This window comes from Dendropsophus ebraccatus, chromosome 9, assembly GCF_027789765.1.
Source record: "Dendropsophus ebraccatus isolate aDenEbr1 chromosome 9, aDenEbr1.pat, whole genome shotgun sequence".
In the NCBI taxonomy this organism is placed as follows: domain Eukaryota; kingdom Metazoa; phylum Chordata; class Amphibia; order Anura; family Hylidae; genus Dendropsophus; species Dendropsophus ebraccatus.
The window spans coordinates 86,309,530-86,327,491 of NC_091462.1; the positions used below are offsets into that span (position 1 = coordinate 86,309,530).

Consider the following 17,962-nt stretch of genomic DNA (forward strand, 5'->3'; position numbering starts at 1 on the left):
TGGGTCCCTTTAAGAGCAACCTGGGTCCCTTTAAGAGCAAAATATGTCCCTTTAAGAGCGACCTAGGTCCCTTTAAGAGCAAAATGGGTCCCTTTAAGAGCGAAATATGTCCCTTTAAGAGCAAAAGAGGTCCCTTTAAGAGCGACCTGGGTCCCTTTAAGAGCGAAATATGTCCCTTTAAGAGCAAAATCGGTCCCTTTAAGAGCGACCTTGGTCCCTTTAAGAGCGAAATATGTCCCTTTAAGAGCTAAATGTGTCCCTTTAAGAGCAAAATGGGTCCCTTTAAGAGCAAAATATGTCCCTTTAAGAGCAACCTGGGTCCCTTTAAGAGCAAAATATGTCCCTTTAAGAGCAAAATTGGTCCCTTTAAGAGCGACCTTGGTCCCTTTAAGAGCTACATGGATCCCTTTAAGAGCAAAATGGGTCCCTTTAAGAGCGACCTGGGTCCCTTTTAGGGACCCAGGTCGCTCTTAAAGGGATCCAAGTCGCTCTTAAAGGGATCCATTTAGCTCTTAAAGGGACGGGACCCAAGTCACTCTTAAAGGGACCCAAGTCGCTCTTAAAGGTATGGGACCCAAGTCACTCTTATAGGGACGGGAGCCATGTCGCTCTTAAAGGAATGGGATGCAAGTTTCTCTTAAAGGGAAGTCACTGGTAAAGGGGCGCTCTTTTCAAGCACTATGTATTTTCCTGGAAATGCAAATCTAGTTATTATTATTATTATTATTATTATTATTATTATTATTATTATTATGCATTGGGTTGTTTCTGTAATACAAGAAAATAATTATAAATAGGTAAAGCTTCTTACAATTATTGTTCCTCTCATTTCTTTCATAGGGTTCTGCACTTATTTGCTCTACGGCAGCATATCTTATGTGTTGCTGTTTCTGTTAGAATCCATGGAGTAGACGTACAACTTCATGTAATGTTTGTGGACAAAGAGAGCTGTTCAAGAAGCTGGGTAGTCCCAGAGATCTATTGCTGTCATTTTCCCATACCAGCGTTCTGCAAGAGAGGAAGGTCAAGCAAGGTCAAACTCAACTTACTTTTACATCAGTAAAGATTCAGTTCTCTGCTGTATACCTGTATGTCAAAGCACTGGAGTGTGAATGTAAAGAAGTACATGTCCCTATTTTTTTTTTCCTTGAGAGTATACAGATCTAATTCTTCAAGTCTTTCCTGCCACCATTTTTGTAGGTGAGGTCTGCAGAACTGACCACAGTTTTCAGAAGAAGAGTGTCCCGACACCAGTGTCCCACTTGCTGTAAACTAGAGTTGTCGTTTGGTGAGGAATCTGTCTCCAAATGCCTTAATATTTTACATTTTCTTTTTTAAATATACTGCTCAAGCTGACTCAATATTAACCTACTCTAGCTGACGATACAGCTTAGCACGGTCTTCCACAGGCCCATTCTCCCAATTGGTACGGTTCTGAACACTCAGACCTGGACCGATCAAAACTTTTGACATGTCTTTGACGTGTCAAATGTTTTTACAAACCACAGTGACACTTTAAGGCTAAGTTTACACAATGTATTTATTTAATTAATAACGGCTGTTGTTGCAGATTGCAACATCAGACGTTTTTAATTGAATAAATACAGTACATTGCATTGACTTCTATGGAATCCCAGCCGGAGTACATATACTGTATACACTCCGGCCAGGATTTCTCGTGGCAGCACAAAAAAACTGACATGTCAATTTTGTGCGGCCGCTATTCATTGAATAGCGGCTGCAGAAGACTGACAGAGCAGACAATGTAAAGTGCAACTCCGGCCGCACTTTACATTGTCAGATATAGTTATTTGGAATTTGGTGAAAACCGGAATTTGCCAGCATTCCAAATCAAAAAGAATGAAGTTCATCTGGCCGGTACTGCAGTACTGGCTGGAATAAACTTCACAGACACCGGCCTTTCTGTTACACGGCCGTGTCACAAAACCGCCGGTGTCATACATAGTGTGATCCTGGCCTAACCCTGTTAATTACCTATCAGGTCACATCTTTACTCCTTTTTTAAAACCATTAGTGATGAGCGAGTACTACTTGAGATGAATAATTCCTGATACTCGGGTGTTTGTTTCGAGTAACGAACCCTATTGAAGTCAATGGGAAACTGGAGCATTTTTGTAGGGGACCCAAGCTTGGCACTGGGAAGTTTGTGTAAAAATTTGAGATGAGCGAACCGGGTTTGGGTTCGAGTCCATCCAAACCCAAACGATCGGCATTTGATTAGCGGGGGGAACTTGGATAAAGCTCTAAGGTTGTCTGGAAAACATGGATACAGCCAATGACTATATCCATGTTTTCCACATAGCCTTAGGGCTTTATCAAACTTCATCAGCCATTGCTAATCAAATGCCGAAAGTTCGGGTTTGAATGGACTCAAGCATGCTCGAGGTTTGCTCAACTCTAGTAAAAATCTGTCAACCTCAGAAAATGATGGAAACACCACGGAAATGGACAGGAAACAGCAGGGGCCGCATGCATGGATGCCTCTGAGACTGCCTAATGGCACCATTACGCCAAATTATGGGCAACAGCATGGCAGTGATCACACAATGAACCATTAAAACAGAGGTAGCATATTAACCACCCCAAAATTTAGCCTGACACATCGTGGCAGTGAGAACACAGGGAACCATTAAAACAGAGGTAGCATATGAACCACCCTAAAATTTAGCCTGACATAGTATAGCAGTAAGGACACAGGGAACCATTAAAACACAGGTAGCATATGAACCACCCCAAAATTTAGCCTGACACCACTGAACAGCACGGAAATGGACAGGAAACAGCAGGGGCAGCATGCATGGATGCCTCTGAGGCTGCCTAATCGCACCATTATGCCACATTCTAGGCAACAGCCTGGTGGTCAACCTCAAGACAATAGTGCTGACCTAGACCAAGATGGGCGAGGCACATGCAACCACGGTCAAAGGCCTGAAGGTCACTTTGAAGGTCAAAGGCCTTCGAGAGTGTTCCCCTGCCAGTGCCTGACAAGCTGACTGCTCTCCTCCTCCCTCCTTAATTACTTGTCTATTTAAGTTACTAGACTCACCTGGGCTGGGGCATGACACCCCCTGACTACTTGAGCAGTTGGGCTAATTTCCCTTGTATCATGTGACTCACCACTTCTCCCCACCGCTGGTTTGAGTTTGAATTTGAGCTTGAGTTTGAATTTGAGTGTCTCAGTGGTTAGCGCTGTAACCTTGCAGCGCTGGGGTCCTGGGTTCAAATCCCACCAGGGACAACATCTGCATGAAGTTTGAATGTTATCTCCACGTGATCACACTGCTGCGGTTTCAATAGCGGTGTACCCTGAGGCCCTGTAAGTTGCGGAAAGAAGCTAGAGAGTGAATGTCTGCAGTGTGCTTTGGAAATTGAAATCGAACATTAAAAAAACACCATAAAGTGGCCTTTACCGGCCTTTAGATGAGGCAGGTGTGGAACCTACCAAAAATTAGGCCTGACACAGCATGGCAGTGAGGACACAGAGAACCATTAAAAGTGAGGTAGCAAGTGAGCCTCCCAACAATTATGCCAGACACAACATGGCGGTGAGGACAGAGTAACCCAGGTAGAAGCTGTAGCAGATGAGCCTCCCAACAATTATTCCAGACACAGCATGGCGATGAGGACAGAGTGACCCAGGTAGAAGCTGTAGCAGATGAGCCTCCCAACAATTATGCCAGACACAGCATGGCGGTGAAGACAGAGTGACCCAGGTAGAAGCTGTAGCAGATGCGCCTCCCAACAATTATGCCAGACACAGCATGGCGGTGAGGACAGGTTGACACAGGTAAAAGCTGTAGCAGGTGAGCCTCCCAACAATTATTCCAGACACAGCATGGCAATGAGGACAGAGTGACCCAGGTAGAAGCGGTAGCAGGTGAGCCTCCAAACAATTATGCCAGACACAGCATGGTGGAACAAGAATTGGCTGTTGGCTGAGAATTGAAGGAGGAAGAGGAGGAGAGGATATACGAAGAATCCTCATGTTGAGCTGCTTTCCTCGGCTGGGCAGTTGAATTCAGGTGACATTTTTATAAATGTCAGCCTGTCAGCGCTGTCAGTTGACAGGCGGTTGCGCTTATCAGTGATGATGCCACCAGCTGCACTGAAGACCCGCTCTGACAACACGTTAGCGGCAGGTAAGCCCAGCACCTCAAAGTCAAACTCAAAATCAAATCAGCGGTGGGGAGAAGTGGTGAGTCACATCCAAGCTCACTGCTAATTTCCCTGTGTAAGATCGTGGCATATACTATATAGCTGCAGTTACCCACAGATTGTATACGTTGGTATGGTCAACAACGTACTCCCTCACCATCTTTTTGAAGGCCTCCCCCTACTCTGTCTAGGCTGGGGACGGGTGACATAGTCTTGCTGGGGTGCCATAAAACTGTCAAAGGCTTTGGAGAGTTTTCCCCTGCACCTTGACAAGCTACCTGCTCCATCCCTCCTCTCCCCCACTCTTTGGCCCACAGAACTACGTCCTCTGGAGCTAGTGGTGTCAGATGGGAAGTAAATTCTCAGCTTCTGCACCAGAGCCTGTTCATATTGATTCACTCTCTTACTGTGTTCCTTGGCAGGAATAAGAGTGGAAAACTTCTGCTTGTACCGAGGGTCCAGGAGGGTGAACACCCAGTAATCGGTGTTGTCAAAAAAAATTTTTAACGCGAGGGAAAGACAGCCTAACATAAAGTCAGCAATGTGCGCCAGGGTCCCAACACGCAAGAATTCCCTCTCCTCCATAGGCTGACTCTCAATTTCCTCCTTCTCCACCAATTCCTCCTCTTAAGGCCATACACGCTCAACAGCTAAGGATTGAGCATGGGCACCCTTTTCAGTCACGACAGCAGTCTGCTCCTCCTACCCCTCTTCCTCCTCCTCCACTTCGTGCAGAGAAACAGAAGTGAGGGTGGGCCGGCTAGCTAGCGGCAGATGTTCTTCCCTGCCTCCTGAGACGATGGCAAAGTCTCAGACTTCAGGCTGAGCAGGGAGGTTTGAAGCAGACACAGCAGCGGGATGGTGAGGCTGATGATGGTGGCATCTGTGTTGACTCCTCAAAGGGGCCCAGAACCTGACAGATAGCAGACATCCACGTCCACTCCTCATTGTAGATTTGAGGAAGCTGACTGACCTGACTACCGCTTCTTGACAAGGTTGACATCTGACATTCCACAATGGCTCTGACTTGCTGGTAAACCTTGGATACCATCTGGAAGGTGGAATTCCACCTCGTGGGCATGTGAACCACCCCAAAATGTAGCCTGACACAGCATGGCAGTGAGAACACAGGGAACCATTAAAACAAAGGTAGCATATGAACCACCCCAAAATGTAGCCTGACACAGCATGGCTGTGAGAACACAGAAAACCATTAAAACAGAGGTAGCATATGAACCACCCAAAAACTTAGCCTGATACCTTGGAGATACAATAGATGACCAGACAGCCCTGCAAAATAGTTGAATTTTAATTTCGACTACTAGTCGAATTGAAGTTGATATGATTTTAAAATTGAAAGTAAAGATTAAAAAATAGGCCATAAAGTGGCATTTAACGAGCAACTGACTACTGCCTTTGAAACAGCTAAAAAATGAAAGACGGCAGAGGACACCCGCAAGTTGACATCCACATACAGTATGGGTCGAAATGGACAACACAAGGATGCTAAATTAGGATCCACCATTTTCACTGTTTGTGAACAGTGGCTCTCCCTGTGGCAAGGTTTGCTGAATCTGTGCAGCTGTGAAGATCCAGGAGGTTTGAAGTGTCTGAATCATTCCCTGTGCAACAAGGTGTGTGCTACTGCTGAGCTGGACAAGTTGGAGTTCGATCAGCCATCGAGTTCCCAATGTAATAAGGAGATATAAGAAAAGGATGTCCCTGGCCTGGGGGGGGGTCTGGCTATTACTCCCCTCCGAAGAGTGAGTATCCTCATATCTGAGAAGCTAAGGTCATTGATTGTTATTTATCATATAAGTATCCGTTCTCCATTTTCTTATTTTTTATGTGCAAATATCTTCAATATCAGGAGACCTTGAGCCTGTCCGGGAGGATTGCAGCGGATCTGCATGTGGAAACTGTTTTGGGCATATACAGTACATCTAGTAAGTGGTGAACATTTTTACCACTCACCAAGTGTAAGTTGTGATTGCTGACTTCTGAGATTTCTACTGGGATAACAGTTCCGCTCCCAAATTTTTTTTTCTTCTGTGCATTTCAGATACACTGAGCAGTAGCTAACTACTGCCTTTGAAACAGCTAAAAAATAAAAGGAAAGCATAGGACACCCGCAAGTTGACATCCATACATAGTATGGTTCGAAATGGACAACACAGGGATGCTCAGTTAGGATCCACCACTTTCACTGTCTGTTCCTTTGAATGGTGGCGTGTATCTAGGAGATACAATAGATGACCTGACAGCCCTGCAAAATAGCACTTTAATTGAAGTTGATTTGATTTGAAAATTGAAATAGAAGATTAAAAAAAGACCATAAAGTAGATAAGGCAGGTGTGGAACCTCCCAAAAATTAGGCCTGGCACAGTAGAGTACCGAGGGGAAGCCTCCTCCATGAGGTTCCTAAAAGCCTCTGTCTCTACTAGCCGATAGGGCAGCATCTCCAGGCTCAGCAGTTTGCCTATGTGCACATTTAGGGCTTATGCATGTTGGTGAGTGGCAGTGTATTTGCGCTGCCGTTCAAAGGTCTGTTGTAGGGACAGTTAAATGCTGCACTTGGACACCTTACTGAAGGGCGTGGAGCATAGTGGAGGTGAAGGGGTGGGGGTAGGGTGGGAGCTCCTCGTGCCTGGGGGGACTGACAGAGCCGGCACGTGACACAGGGGAAGGAGCAGGGGTGTGAGTTGCAGTAACTGAACGGCCTTAGTTCCACTGAGTGGGGTGTTTAGCACTCATATGCCTGTGCATGCTAGTAGTGGTTAGGCTGGTAGTGTTGGCTCTTCTGCTGATCCTGGCGTGGCACAGGTTGCACACGTCAGTCAAGCATAAGCTAAGTTTGAGTGCTGCTATATACTGTATGCCAGGGCCATCTTACCCATTGGGCATGGTAGGCGGCTGCCCGGGGGCCCTTGCGTCCTAGGGGGCCCCATCCCACTGTCACAGCAGGCAGGGGCCCCCTAGGACGCAAGGGTCCCCGGGCAGCCGCCTCCCATGCCCAATGGGTAAGACGGCCCTGCGCGCCCCCCTTCCCCTTCTCTTGCGACCGCAAGCACTTTTTTGCTTGCGGTCGCAAGAGGAAATCCGGCCCCGGCTGATACGTCGCTCCCCGGGGGATTCTCCGGGAGCGCACGCATCAGGAACCTCAGTGCGCGTCGCTGGGGCTTCCTGTACCGGAAGTCCCGGCCTGGGCGCACACTGAGCTTCCGGATGTGTGCGCTCCCAGAGACTCCCCCGGGGAGCGACGCATCAGCCGGGGGCAGAAGAGGAGAGGAAGCAGCGATGGGGGAGCGCTGGTAGGTGAGTTGGGTGTTTTTTTTTTTTAATCTGCTTTGCAGGGGGGAGCCATCTATAAGGGGGGAATACGGGGGAGCCATCTATAGGGGGGATACAGGGGAAGCCATCTATAGGGGGATACAGGGGGGAGCCATCTATAGGGGGGATACAGGGGGGAGCCATCTATAGGGGGGGATAAAGGGGGGAACCATCTATAGGGGGGATACAGGGGAAGCCATCTATAGGGGGGATACAGGGGGGAGCCATCTATAGGGGGGATACAGGGGGAGCCATCTATAGGGGGGATACAGTGGGGAGCCATCTATAGGGGGATACAGGGGGGAGCCATCTATAGGGGGGGAAACGGGGGAGCCATCTATAGGGGGAAAACAGGGGGGAGCCATCTATAGGGGGGGATACAGGGGGGAGACATCTATAGGGGGATACAGGGGGAGCCATCTATAGGGGGGGATACAGGGGGGAGAAATCTATATGAGGGGGGGGATACAGGGGGAGCCATCTTTATGAGGGGGGGGGATACAGGGGGAGCCATCTATACGAGGGGGGATACAGGGGGGAGCCATCTATATGAGGGGGGGGATACAGGGGGGAGCCATCTATAGGGGGGATACAGGGGGGAGCCATCTATACGAGGGGGGGATACAGGGGGGAGCCATCTATAAGGGGGGAATACGGGGGAGCCATCTATACAGGGGGAAAAAGGGGGAGCCATCTATACGGGGGGGGATACAGGGGGGAGCCATCTATAAGGGGGTAATACAGGGGGGAGCCATCTATAAGGGGGTAATACAGGGGGAGCCATCTATAAGGGGGTAATACAGGGGGGAGCCATCTATAAGAGGGTAATACAGGGGGAGCCATCTATAAGGGGGTAATACAGGGGGAGCCATCTATAAGGGGGGATACAGGGGGAGCCATCTATAAGGGGGGGACACAGGGGGGAGCCATCTATAAGGGGGTAATACAGGGGGAGCTATCTATAAGGGGCCAATACAGATGTGCAGTGTGTAGAGAGAAGAGGATGGTGACAGAGTGTGGAGCCTAATATGTCTGTCTGGCAGATTCTGTGGATTCGTGGCTCGGAGAAGTTCTCATAACGGTACAGGGCAAATGGAAAAGAAGATGAAAAGGGAAGAACTCTGATCAGAGAAGACGTCCCATGTGAGTCACTTGATGTATCTGCACTGTAATGTATATGGTGTACAGAACCTGTGTAGAGCTGGGTACCTCTATATGACTGGATGAGGTGATAGTGATCTGTGTACAGTGGATTAGTCAGTAGCAGCGGTGGTGTTAGTCAGTATGCGGTGGTAATATTTGTTGCTTGTTATCTGGCATATATATAGAGACGGGCAAAACAACATGTCTCATATAGACAGAGGAGCAACAACATGACTATTATATTATATATGAACCATGTTGCTTCCCTGTGTCCTGTATACAGGGAAACAACATGGTTCATATATAATATAATAGTCATGTTGTTGCCCCTATGTATATATGAGACATGTTGTTTTGCCCTTCTCTATATATAAGCCATGTTGTTTCCCTGTATATTGTATTATACAGTATACATACAGGGAAACAACATGGTTCTCATATATAATAGTCATGTTGTTGCCCCTCTGTATATATGAGACATGTTGCACTGGTGTGACAATAAACCCTGCAGATTGCTGTTGGAAGTGCTGTCTCCATTGCGTTTTTTGGATACTTTAAAGCCAACCTGGCCTGGTTTGGTGAGGCATGCACGCACGGTTATTTTTTGTTTTTGCGCTGCTGAAAGACTGTGTTGTGAATTAAAGTTTATGTTAACAATAATTTGTATTTTTTTATTGTACGTAATTGTACTGGCTAGGGGCGGGGTTGCAAAGATGGGGGGTTTTGATGGCGGTGGCCGCGGGGGGTCGGGCCCAATTCGCACCTCTGCCCAGGGGCCCATAATGCTGTTAAGATGGCCCTGCTGTATGCCACCCTTATGTCAAATTATGACCCCTGTCGGTCAGTACAGCCTTAAACGGCTAAGATCATATGTAAACACCTGTACTCAACGCGTTTCAGTCAATTGTAATATAGACATCATCAGGAGTATTAGGTGGAATATGTGCAACAGTAATAGTTATGCAATATGCAGTTTATATTATGGACACGAGGTTCCAACGGCATTACTCACTATCCTATGAGGGTAGGGCAAGGAATATGTAGATACGGTTTAGCAGTGGCCAATACCGATCCTGTAAACAATGAGGCAAGTGTAAGTGTATATGTAATTATATACAGGCTATGTACAGACTAGTTTCTGTAATCATACTTACTAAGTCCCTCAATTGTCCCCTGTAATGTGAGTCTAGTAGCTGTCTTAGAATCCGGTGGTGTGCCGGTCTAAGGGTAAATGGACTAAAATTAGTTACACAAGTAAAAGACATTAGCATGGGTAGGAAAAGACAGCTAATAATGTGAACTTACTTTGTTCAAGGGTGGGGAGACGTGAGCGCTCCGTTCTTCTGCAGTGGCAGATAGAAGGGAGTCCCTGGTCAGCGCGCTACCATATAGAGAGAGCGGGCCCGACGCGTGTGACGTCACTCATTAGCCCAGTGTGCACCAACACCAACTGCCCTCCTGTGCACGCCTGCAACAGGTGCAGGACCCGCCCCTCGGCGTGGCAAGAGAGGGGCGGGACATGGTGTTTGCCTGATCGCGCTCCCGGGTCCTGTAGTGAGTGGATCAGCTGCCAAGGAAGGTACTGTCGTTGGTGCTGAAATATTCGTTTAGACATTGGTGGGTGTATTCTGGTTATACGTATGGACAGATAAGTGCAGTTGTGATGATGTGCAGTATGTGATAATTCTGCTGACAACATGAATGGACCAGGGGTAGGGATAAACCTATTTGGGAATATTGACAGCAGTCATGACTGTGAATAATAGAGGAACTATTAATTAATCTAGTTATCCCTAATCACTAGGTCCCTATGCCTAGGTGGGGTGGCCACCCTAAAAAGGGCGGTCCCGCTCTGGATCCTGATCTATCGGTCCCTAATGTACCCTAATTAAATCGGTACAGGCCAGTGTTACCTCATACAGGGCCTACTAAGGTCCTGGCTATCTGCCTATTTACTGGCCGGGGTGATGAAGATGGATATAAGGGAGTCGGGAAGGAGTGGGGAGAAAGGGTGGGGGAGGAAAATCGGGTAAAAGTAGGATTAAGGGGACGGAAATAACGTAGTTTAGATATAACAGGCAAAATTAAGATGTTCATTGAGCCCTTTTGGTGATACTGTATCAAGGGAAATGGCGGAACTACCGCCGTAGCAGCCATAGCGGCTGCTATGGGGCCCCGCCGCATCAGGGGGCCCGTGACGCGGGTCCCGTGCTCCTCCTGACCCGGCGACTCCTTTCCCCAACCATAGGGAAAAGGAGTCACTGGGCCAGGAGGAGCACGGGACCGACCGACAGCGCTCCTGTCAGTCCCCCGTTTGATGCGCGGCTGCCGGGGGTGTCGCGTCCTCTCCCCGGCAGCGCGCGTATCATAGAGCTCTCTGTGTGCCGGAAGTCGCGGCCGCAGCACAAGCCCACAGAGAGCTCTATGATACGCGCGCTGTCGGGGATAGGACGCGACACCCCCGGCAGCCGCGCATCAGACGGGAGACTGACAGGAAAAAGGCTCGACGGGGGAGCGCGTTGTAAGGTGAGTTTGTTTGTTTTTTTTAAACCTGCTTTCCGGGGGGGGGGGGGGGAAGAGAAGGGGGCATCTATAAGGGGGATGGGGAGAAGAGGGCATCTATAAGGGGGATGGGGAGAAGAGGGCATCTATAAGGGGGATGGGGAGAAGAGGGCATCTATAAGGAAGGGGGGGGACATCTATAAGGAAGGGGGGGAGAGGAGGGCATCTATAAGGAAGGGGGGGAGAGGGAGACATCTATAAGGAAGGGGGGAGAGGGGGACATCTATAAGGGAGGGAGAAGGGGGCATCTATAAGGGAGGGGGGAGAGGAGGGCATCTATAAGGAAGGGTGGAGAGGGAGACATCTATAAGGAAGGGGGGAGAGGGAGACATCTATAAGGAAGGGGGGAGAGGGAGACATCTATAAGGAAGGGGGGAGAGGGGGACATCTATAAGGAAGGGGGGAGAGGGGGATATCTATAAGGGAGGGAGAAGGGGGCATCTATAAGGGAGGGGGGAGAGAGGGCCATCTATAAGGAAGGGGGGGGGACATCTATAAGGGAGGGAGAAGGGGGCATCTATAAGGGAGGGGGGAGAGGAGGGCATCTATAAGGGAGGGGGAGAGAGGGCCATCTATAAGGAAGGGGGGGAGAGGGGGACATCTATAAGGAAGGGGGGAGAGGGACATCTATAAGGGGGGGCAACATAGGGGGAGAGGGGGCCATCTATAAGGGGACAACATAGGGGAGAGGAGCACAACATAGGGGAGAGGGATATTATAAAGGGACAACATTGGGGGAGAGGGGAACATCTATAAAGGGACAATATAGGGGGAGAGGGGGCCATCTATAAGAGGAAAACATAGGAGGGGCCATCTATAGGGGGGGGCAACATAGGGGACCATCTATTAGGGGACAACATGGGGGGCATCTATAAGGGGGACAGCATGGGGGGCTTCTATAAGGGGGGCAACATAAGGGGGCTATTTATAAGGAGGGGCAACAGAGAGGAGAGCCATAAAATAAAATGGGATCACATAGAGTCAGCCTTCCCACTAAATGAGGGTGTAAAGGGGCCAATGCAGATGTGCAGTATAGAGAGATGAGGATGGTGCCAGTGTGAGGAGACTAATATGTTGTTCTGGCAGATTCTGTGGATTTGTGGCTCGGAGAAGGAGATGGAGAAGAAAATGAAAAGGGAAGAACTCCGAACAGAGAAGACGTCCCCTGTAAGTCACCTGATATAACTGTACTGTAATTTATATGGTGTACAGGACCTGTGTAGAGCTGAGTGTGTTGATGGCGTAGTGGTCGATCGAGAGGGGGCGGTCGGGGGGGGGGGGGGGGGGAGGCCCAATCAAAAGTTTGCTATGGGGCCCAGCCATTTCTAGTTACGCCCCTGATCAAGGGTATAGGTCCATCTCGTTTCCTTTTGCAGGAGGAGTCTGTCCAGATTCCCCCCTCTCTGTGAGGGTTTGAGGCTCTCAATGGCTGAGAACCTGTTACAGGATGGGTCCCCCCTGTGCACCTGTCTAATGTGCTGTGCTATCGACGTAGCCAGGACCTTAGTAGGCCCTGTATGAGGTAACACTGGCCTGTACCGATTCAATTAGGGTACATTAGGGACGGATAGATTAGGATCCAGAGTGGAACCGCCCTTTTTAGGGCGGCCACCCCACCTAGGCATAGGGACCTAGTGATTAGGGATAACTAGATTAATTAATAGTTCCTCTATTATTCACAGTCATGACTGCTGTCAATATTTCCAAATAGGTTTATCCCTACCCCTGGTCCATTCACTGTTGTCAGCAGAATTATCACATACTGCACATCATCACAACTGCACTTATCTGTCCATACGTATAACCAGAATACACCCACCAATGTCTAAACGAATATTTCAGCACCAAGCACAGTACCTTCCTTGGCTCTCACTACAGGACCCGGGAGCGTGATCAGGTCGACACCATGTCCCGCCCCTCTCTTACCACGCCGAGGGGCGGGTCCTGCCCCTGTTGCAGGCGTGCACAGGAGGGCAGTTGGTGTGGCGCACACTGGGCTAATGAGTGACGTCACACATTGGCCACTGCTAAACCGTATCTACATGTTCCTTGCCCTACCCTCATGGGATAGTGAGTACCGCTGTTGGAACCTCGTGTCCATAATATAAACTGCATATTGAATAACTATTACTGTTGCACATATTCCACCTAATACTCCTGATGATGTTTATATTACAATTGACTGAAACGCGTTGAGTACAGGTGTTTGCATATGATCTTAGCCGTTTAAGGCTGTACTGACCGACAGGGGTCATAACTCCACAAAAGCCATTGGAAGCTTAGAGTACAGGTGTTTGCATATGATCTTAGCCGTTTGAGGCTATACTGACCGACAGGGGTCATAATTTGACATAAGCCGTTGAAGGCTTATTTGACCGACAGGGGTCGCTATGACTAAGGTGACTGAACGCTATACGGACCATTGCGATTTCAGCTGCCATTTTTAGAGACGAACAGGAAGAACAGATACTGGTTAAGATTAACCTGGACAACCCACTATCTTTTGTACATAATTGCCCTCACTCCTGAAGTTGTTATTGCGCCTACGCCGTGTGTCAAAATCCCTGGCGAAGTCTCTGTGACGTTAGGGGTCAGCTTACGCTGTTTCCGTCCCTTCTAGCTTCGGTGGCGCAGCGCATGCGCAGTAGAGCGCAGTAGCGCACATATCCGGCGCAGGATACGTGCACTACGGCGCTCTACTGCGCATGTGCTGCGCCACCGAAGCTAGAAGGGACGGAAACAGCGTAAGCGGGGGGCGTGGTGGAACAGGACTGACATGGGAGGCGGGACAGGAAGATGGGGAGGCTGATTACAAACACATTGGAGGCGGGCCACAAGAAGCACGTCGCCAACACTAGGCTTGGACGACGCGCAGCGTGACCCGCAATGAGGCTGCGCTGCCAGGGGTTTCGACACACGGCGCAGACCCAATAACAACTTCAGGAGTGAGGGCAGACAAAGGGCAGGAGGGGGAGGCGCAGATCGGGACCACAGAGGCGGCGCGTCACCTGGGCACGAAGGCTCTGGGACCTGCCTCTTAGACACAACATCTCCACAAGTAATTCTTTTTTCACACGAACGAAAACTCGACCAGTGTCCACAAAAATACTAAAAGAATGGACTTCACATGAGGTACAAGTAGGTAAAAGTAATTGGGGAGGGGCGAAAGTGGGTACAGAGTTGCTTTAACCCTTTAAAGAACCAGGCCCAAAATGACCCAGTGGACCGCGTAAATTTTGATCTTTGCGCTTTCGTTTTTCCCTCCTCCCCTTCTAAGAGCTCTAGCACTTTCAGTTTTCTATCTACAAGGTCATTTAATGGCTTTTTTGTTACAGGAATAGTTGTACTTTGTAATGGTGTCTTTCATTTTACCATAACATGTATGACGGAATCCCAAATATATTATTTATGAAGATATAAATAGGTGAAATCGTAAAAAAGAATGCAATATGGTAAAGTTTGGGGGGTTCCTCTGTCTACGTAATGCACTGAATGGTAAAAGCGACATGACACCATTATTCTATAGGGCAGCCCGAACACATCCATATGCAGGTTTACACAGATTCTCTAATGTTATATTTTTTTTTTTATGAAATCCTTTTTTTTTGCCAATTAAATATTAATTAAATGGGCTTATTGTGACGCTTATAACAGTTTTACTTTTTTCACCTACAGGGCTGTATGGGGTGTAATTTTTTCCGCCATGATCTCTAGTTTTTATTAATACCATTTTTGTGAAGATCGGACGTTTTGGTCACTTTTTATAAATTTTTCTATATATATATATATATATATATATATATATATATATATATATATATAAAATGTAACATAAAATCGGTAATCCGCGCACTTTTTTCGTCTACGCCGTTCACAATGACGCTTTTAATATTTTAATAGATCGGACAATTACGCACGCTACGGTATATTATACCGTATGTTTATTTATTTGTATATGTTTTATTTATATAATGGGAAATGGGGGTGATTTAGACTTTTATTGGGGGAGGGGTTTTGGGGTAGTGTGTTGGGTGTTTTTAACTTTTTTTTTTATACATTTTAAGTCCCTTTGGGGGTCTTGTACATTGATTACTTTTATTGTACACTCTGATCACTGCTATGCCATAGGCATAGCATTGATCAGTGTTATCGGCTCTCTGCTCATTGAGCCTGCCTGTGCAGGCTCAGTGACCAGAGCGCCGATCGGACCGCATGGAGGCAGGTGAGAGACCTCCGGCGGTCCGTTTTACCGATCGGGACCCCCGCAGTCACACTGCGGGGGTCCCGATCGGTAAGTGACAGGGAACTCCCCCTGTCACTTGTACTTAAACGCTGCGGCGCGATCGCGGAGTTTGAGGAGTTAATGTCACGCTACAGTGCTATCGCTGCAGCCTGTCATTATTGGTGAGGTGCCGGCTGCTGATTGCAGCTGGCCCCTACCTGCTATGAAGCGTGCTCCGCTCCGGAGCGCGCTTCATAGCTTAGGACGTACGGGTACGTCCAGGGTCGTCTGGGGACAGACTTCCAGGACGTACCGGTACGTCCCGGGTCGCCTAGTGGTTAAAGGACAGATATATTTCCTTTTATTCTATATTTGTTTATACTCGGGTGTTGACATTTTTCTGTTAACCTCAGCATTGGGATTTATTTAAGTGAGCTGCACCTACCTCCAGCCATAATATGTATATAATTTAGCAAAAATACACAGAATATACAAGAAAAAAATTAAATTTTACATTTATTTTAAATCATACAAAAACATGAAAAACACTATGTGGAAAAAGCAGCAGATGACTTGGCTAAGAAAGCATTCAGAGAATCCTGTTTGTCCTCTCAACATTAACATAGATACAGCAAATTATGTGAAATATGTAGGTTATCATTACTTTAACGCTATTGTCTCTGCATTAAACCAGTTGGGTAAAAACTTATTCAAAGGGGACAAGGAAATGCATGAAAAATATGATTACAATACATATCCAGTGAATGGTGGTTTCCTGTCTAAACTAGAAAAAGCTGCTTCAGCTCCAGAGACTAGGACAATAAACGTCTTACATTGAGTAGTCTTTGCTGTACGCACCAAGAAACTCAGTTCTCTATGACAACTAATAAGCAATATAACCATGTATCTATACCTGAGCCTCATCTTTCAACTCATCGCAGCAAGAACAATATGTGAGTTCAAAATGTGGAACCTTCTATAATTTATTAGCAGCTTAAAGTGCATCTGCAATATTTTACCTTTTTTTCCCATTTTATACTGTAACAATAGGGGGATACAACACAACATCAAATACAACGACCGCATACAACAGTGGTAAGTGTAAAATGTATAAAAGATAGATATGCAACTCAACTGTATGTGTTGGCACCTATCAAATGCATAAAGAGTCTTGGTTTTTATAATACCAGTATCTTCTTACCTGGCAGAGGGGTGACTTTTGTGGATAAATCCATGGACATACTGTATGGTACAGGTAGTTTTGTGTATTTTACCAATATAACTATATTCCATGTAGAATATTTTTAACCACCTCTGTGACATTATATGTACTTAAAGGAGAAGTCTGGTGAAAATTTTTATTATAGTGCTTGAACAGCACCATATTGTAATCCGTATTCTTATTCTTCCGTTTCTTCTTCTTCTTTCAGCCATTTTTCTGCATGTAATACAGCCCGCACCGCTTTGCACACAGACTCTGTTTAAACTGCGTTTCAAAGCCCTTGGCGGTGTAAGGTGTGCTATCTATTTTTCGTTTCGATCGGATTTTTCGTTTTTGAGTAATTTACGTTTAAAGACCCCGAATTTCCCATAGAAAATAATGGCCCATTGGAAATAATGGCCACACTCTAATCACAGCACATATGCAAATAGCTGAAATATGGCAGCCAATAGGAACTCTAAGGTCTTGTCAGGCAATGTATCACAACATTCAGATAGTCACATGTCCACTATTGGCCAATAGAAGATGTAATATATGGAAATTTCTTAACGATTTTGTCTACCTGACATGAGTAAGGGTCCTATTCCACGGGCCGAGCAGGGCCCGATCAACGATCTAAACAAGCGCCGATCTGCTAGATCGCCACTCATTTACTGGGCCTATTCCATGGCCCGATGATCCTTGAGCGAGGGCTGCAGGGACATTGTTACCGATGTCCTTGCAGCATACATTACCTGTCAGGTCTTCTTCTCCCCTCTGTCTTCCTCATCGGGTCCCGCGCGATCTAGCTTCAGAATAGCCTGTCAGCCACAAGCCACACTCAGCCAATCACAGGCCGGTGGTCCCGGCCTGTGATTGGCTGAGCGCTCCGTCAGCTGACCGGCCATTCTGAAGATAGAGTGCGCGGGACCCGGGGATGAAGACAGCGCGGAGAAGAAGTCTGGACAGGTAATGTATGCTGCTGCTGCTGCTTGTCAAATCGTCGGTCGCCCGCCGCGCACCGCTATTTAACCATAGCGATGTGTGAACGATGATTTTAGGTCTGGCCCTAAATGAACGATCAGCCGATGACACGATCATCGGCTGATCGTTCTCTCTATTCTACCGAGCGTTAATCGTCCGAATCGGGCCAAATGGGGCCGATTCGGCCGATTATCGTTACTGTGGAATAGGGCCCTAAGATTGTCATGGTAACCAAGCAATGATCTTTACCATTATAAGTAGCAGAGCCGCTCTTAAAGGGATGGGACCAGAGTCGCTCTTAAAGGGATGGGACCAGAGTCGCTCTTAAAAGGGACGGGACCCAA

General features: G+C 47.5%; 2 protein-coding genes across 2 annotated transcripts in view; both read left to right on the plus strand.

Annotated features, from left to right (window-relative positions):
- LOC138801808 (uromodulin-like) overlaps positions 1 to 4,657 on the plus strand; it is a 93,912-nt gene extending 89,255 nt beyond the window's left edge. Inside the window, exon 19 of the mRNA XM_069984906.1 lies at positions 4,599 to 4,657. Coding sequence (XP_069841007.1) covers positions 4,599 to 4,657 — 59 coding nt within the window. The remainder of the gene's footprint in view (positions 1 to 4,598) is intronic.
- A 997-nt stretch (positions 4,658 to 5,654) lies between these two features.
- LOC138801809 (uromodulin-like) overlaps positions 5,655 to 17,962 on the plus strand; it is a 59,001-nt gene continuing 46,693 nt past the window's right edge. Inside the window, exon 1 of the mRNA XM_069984907.1 lies at positions 5,655 to 5,868. Coding sequence (XP_069841008.1) covers positions 5,655 to 5,868 — 214 coding nt within the window. The remainder of the gene's footprint in view (positions 5,869 to 17,962) is intronic.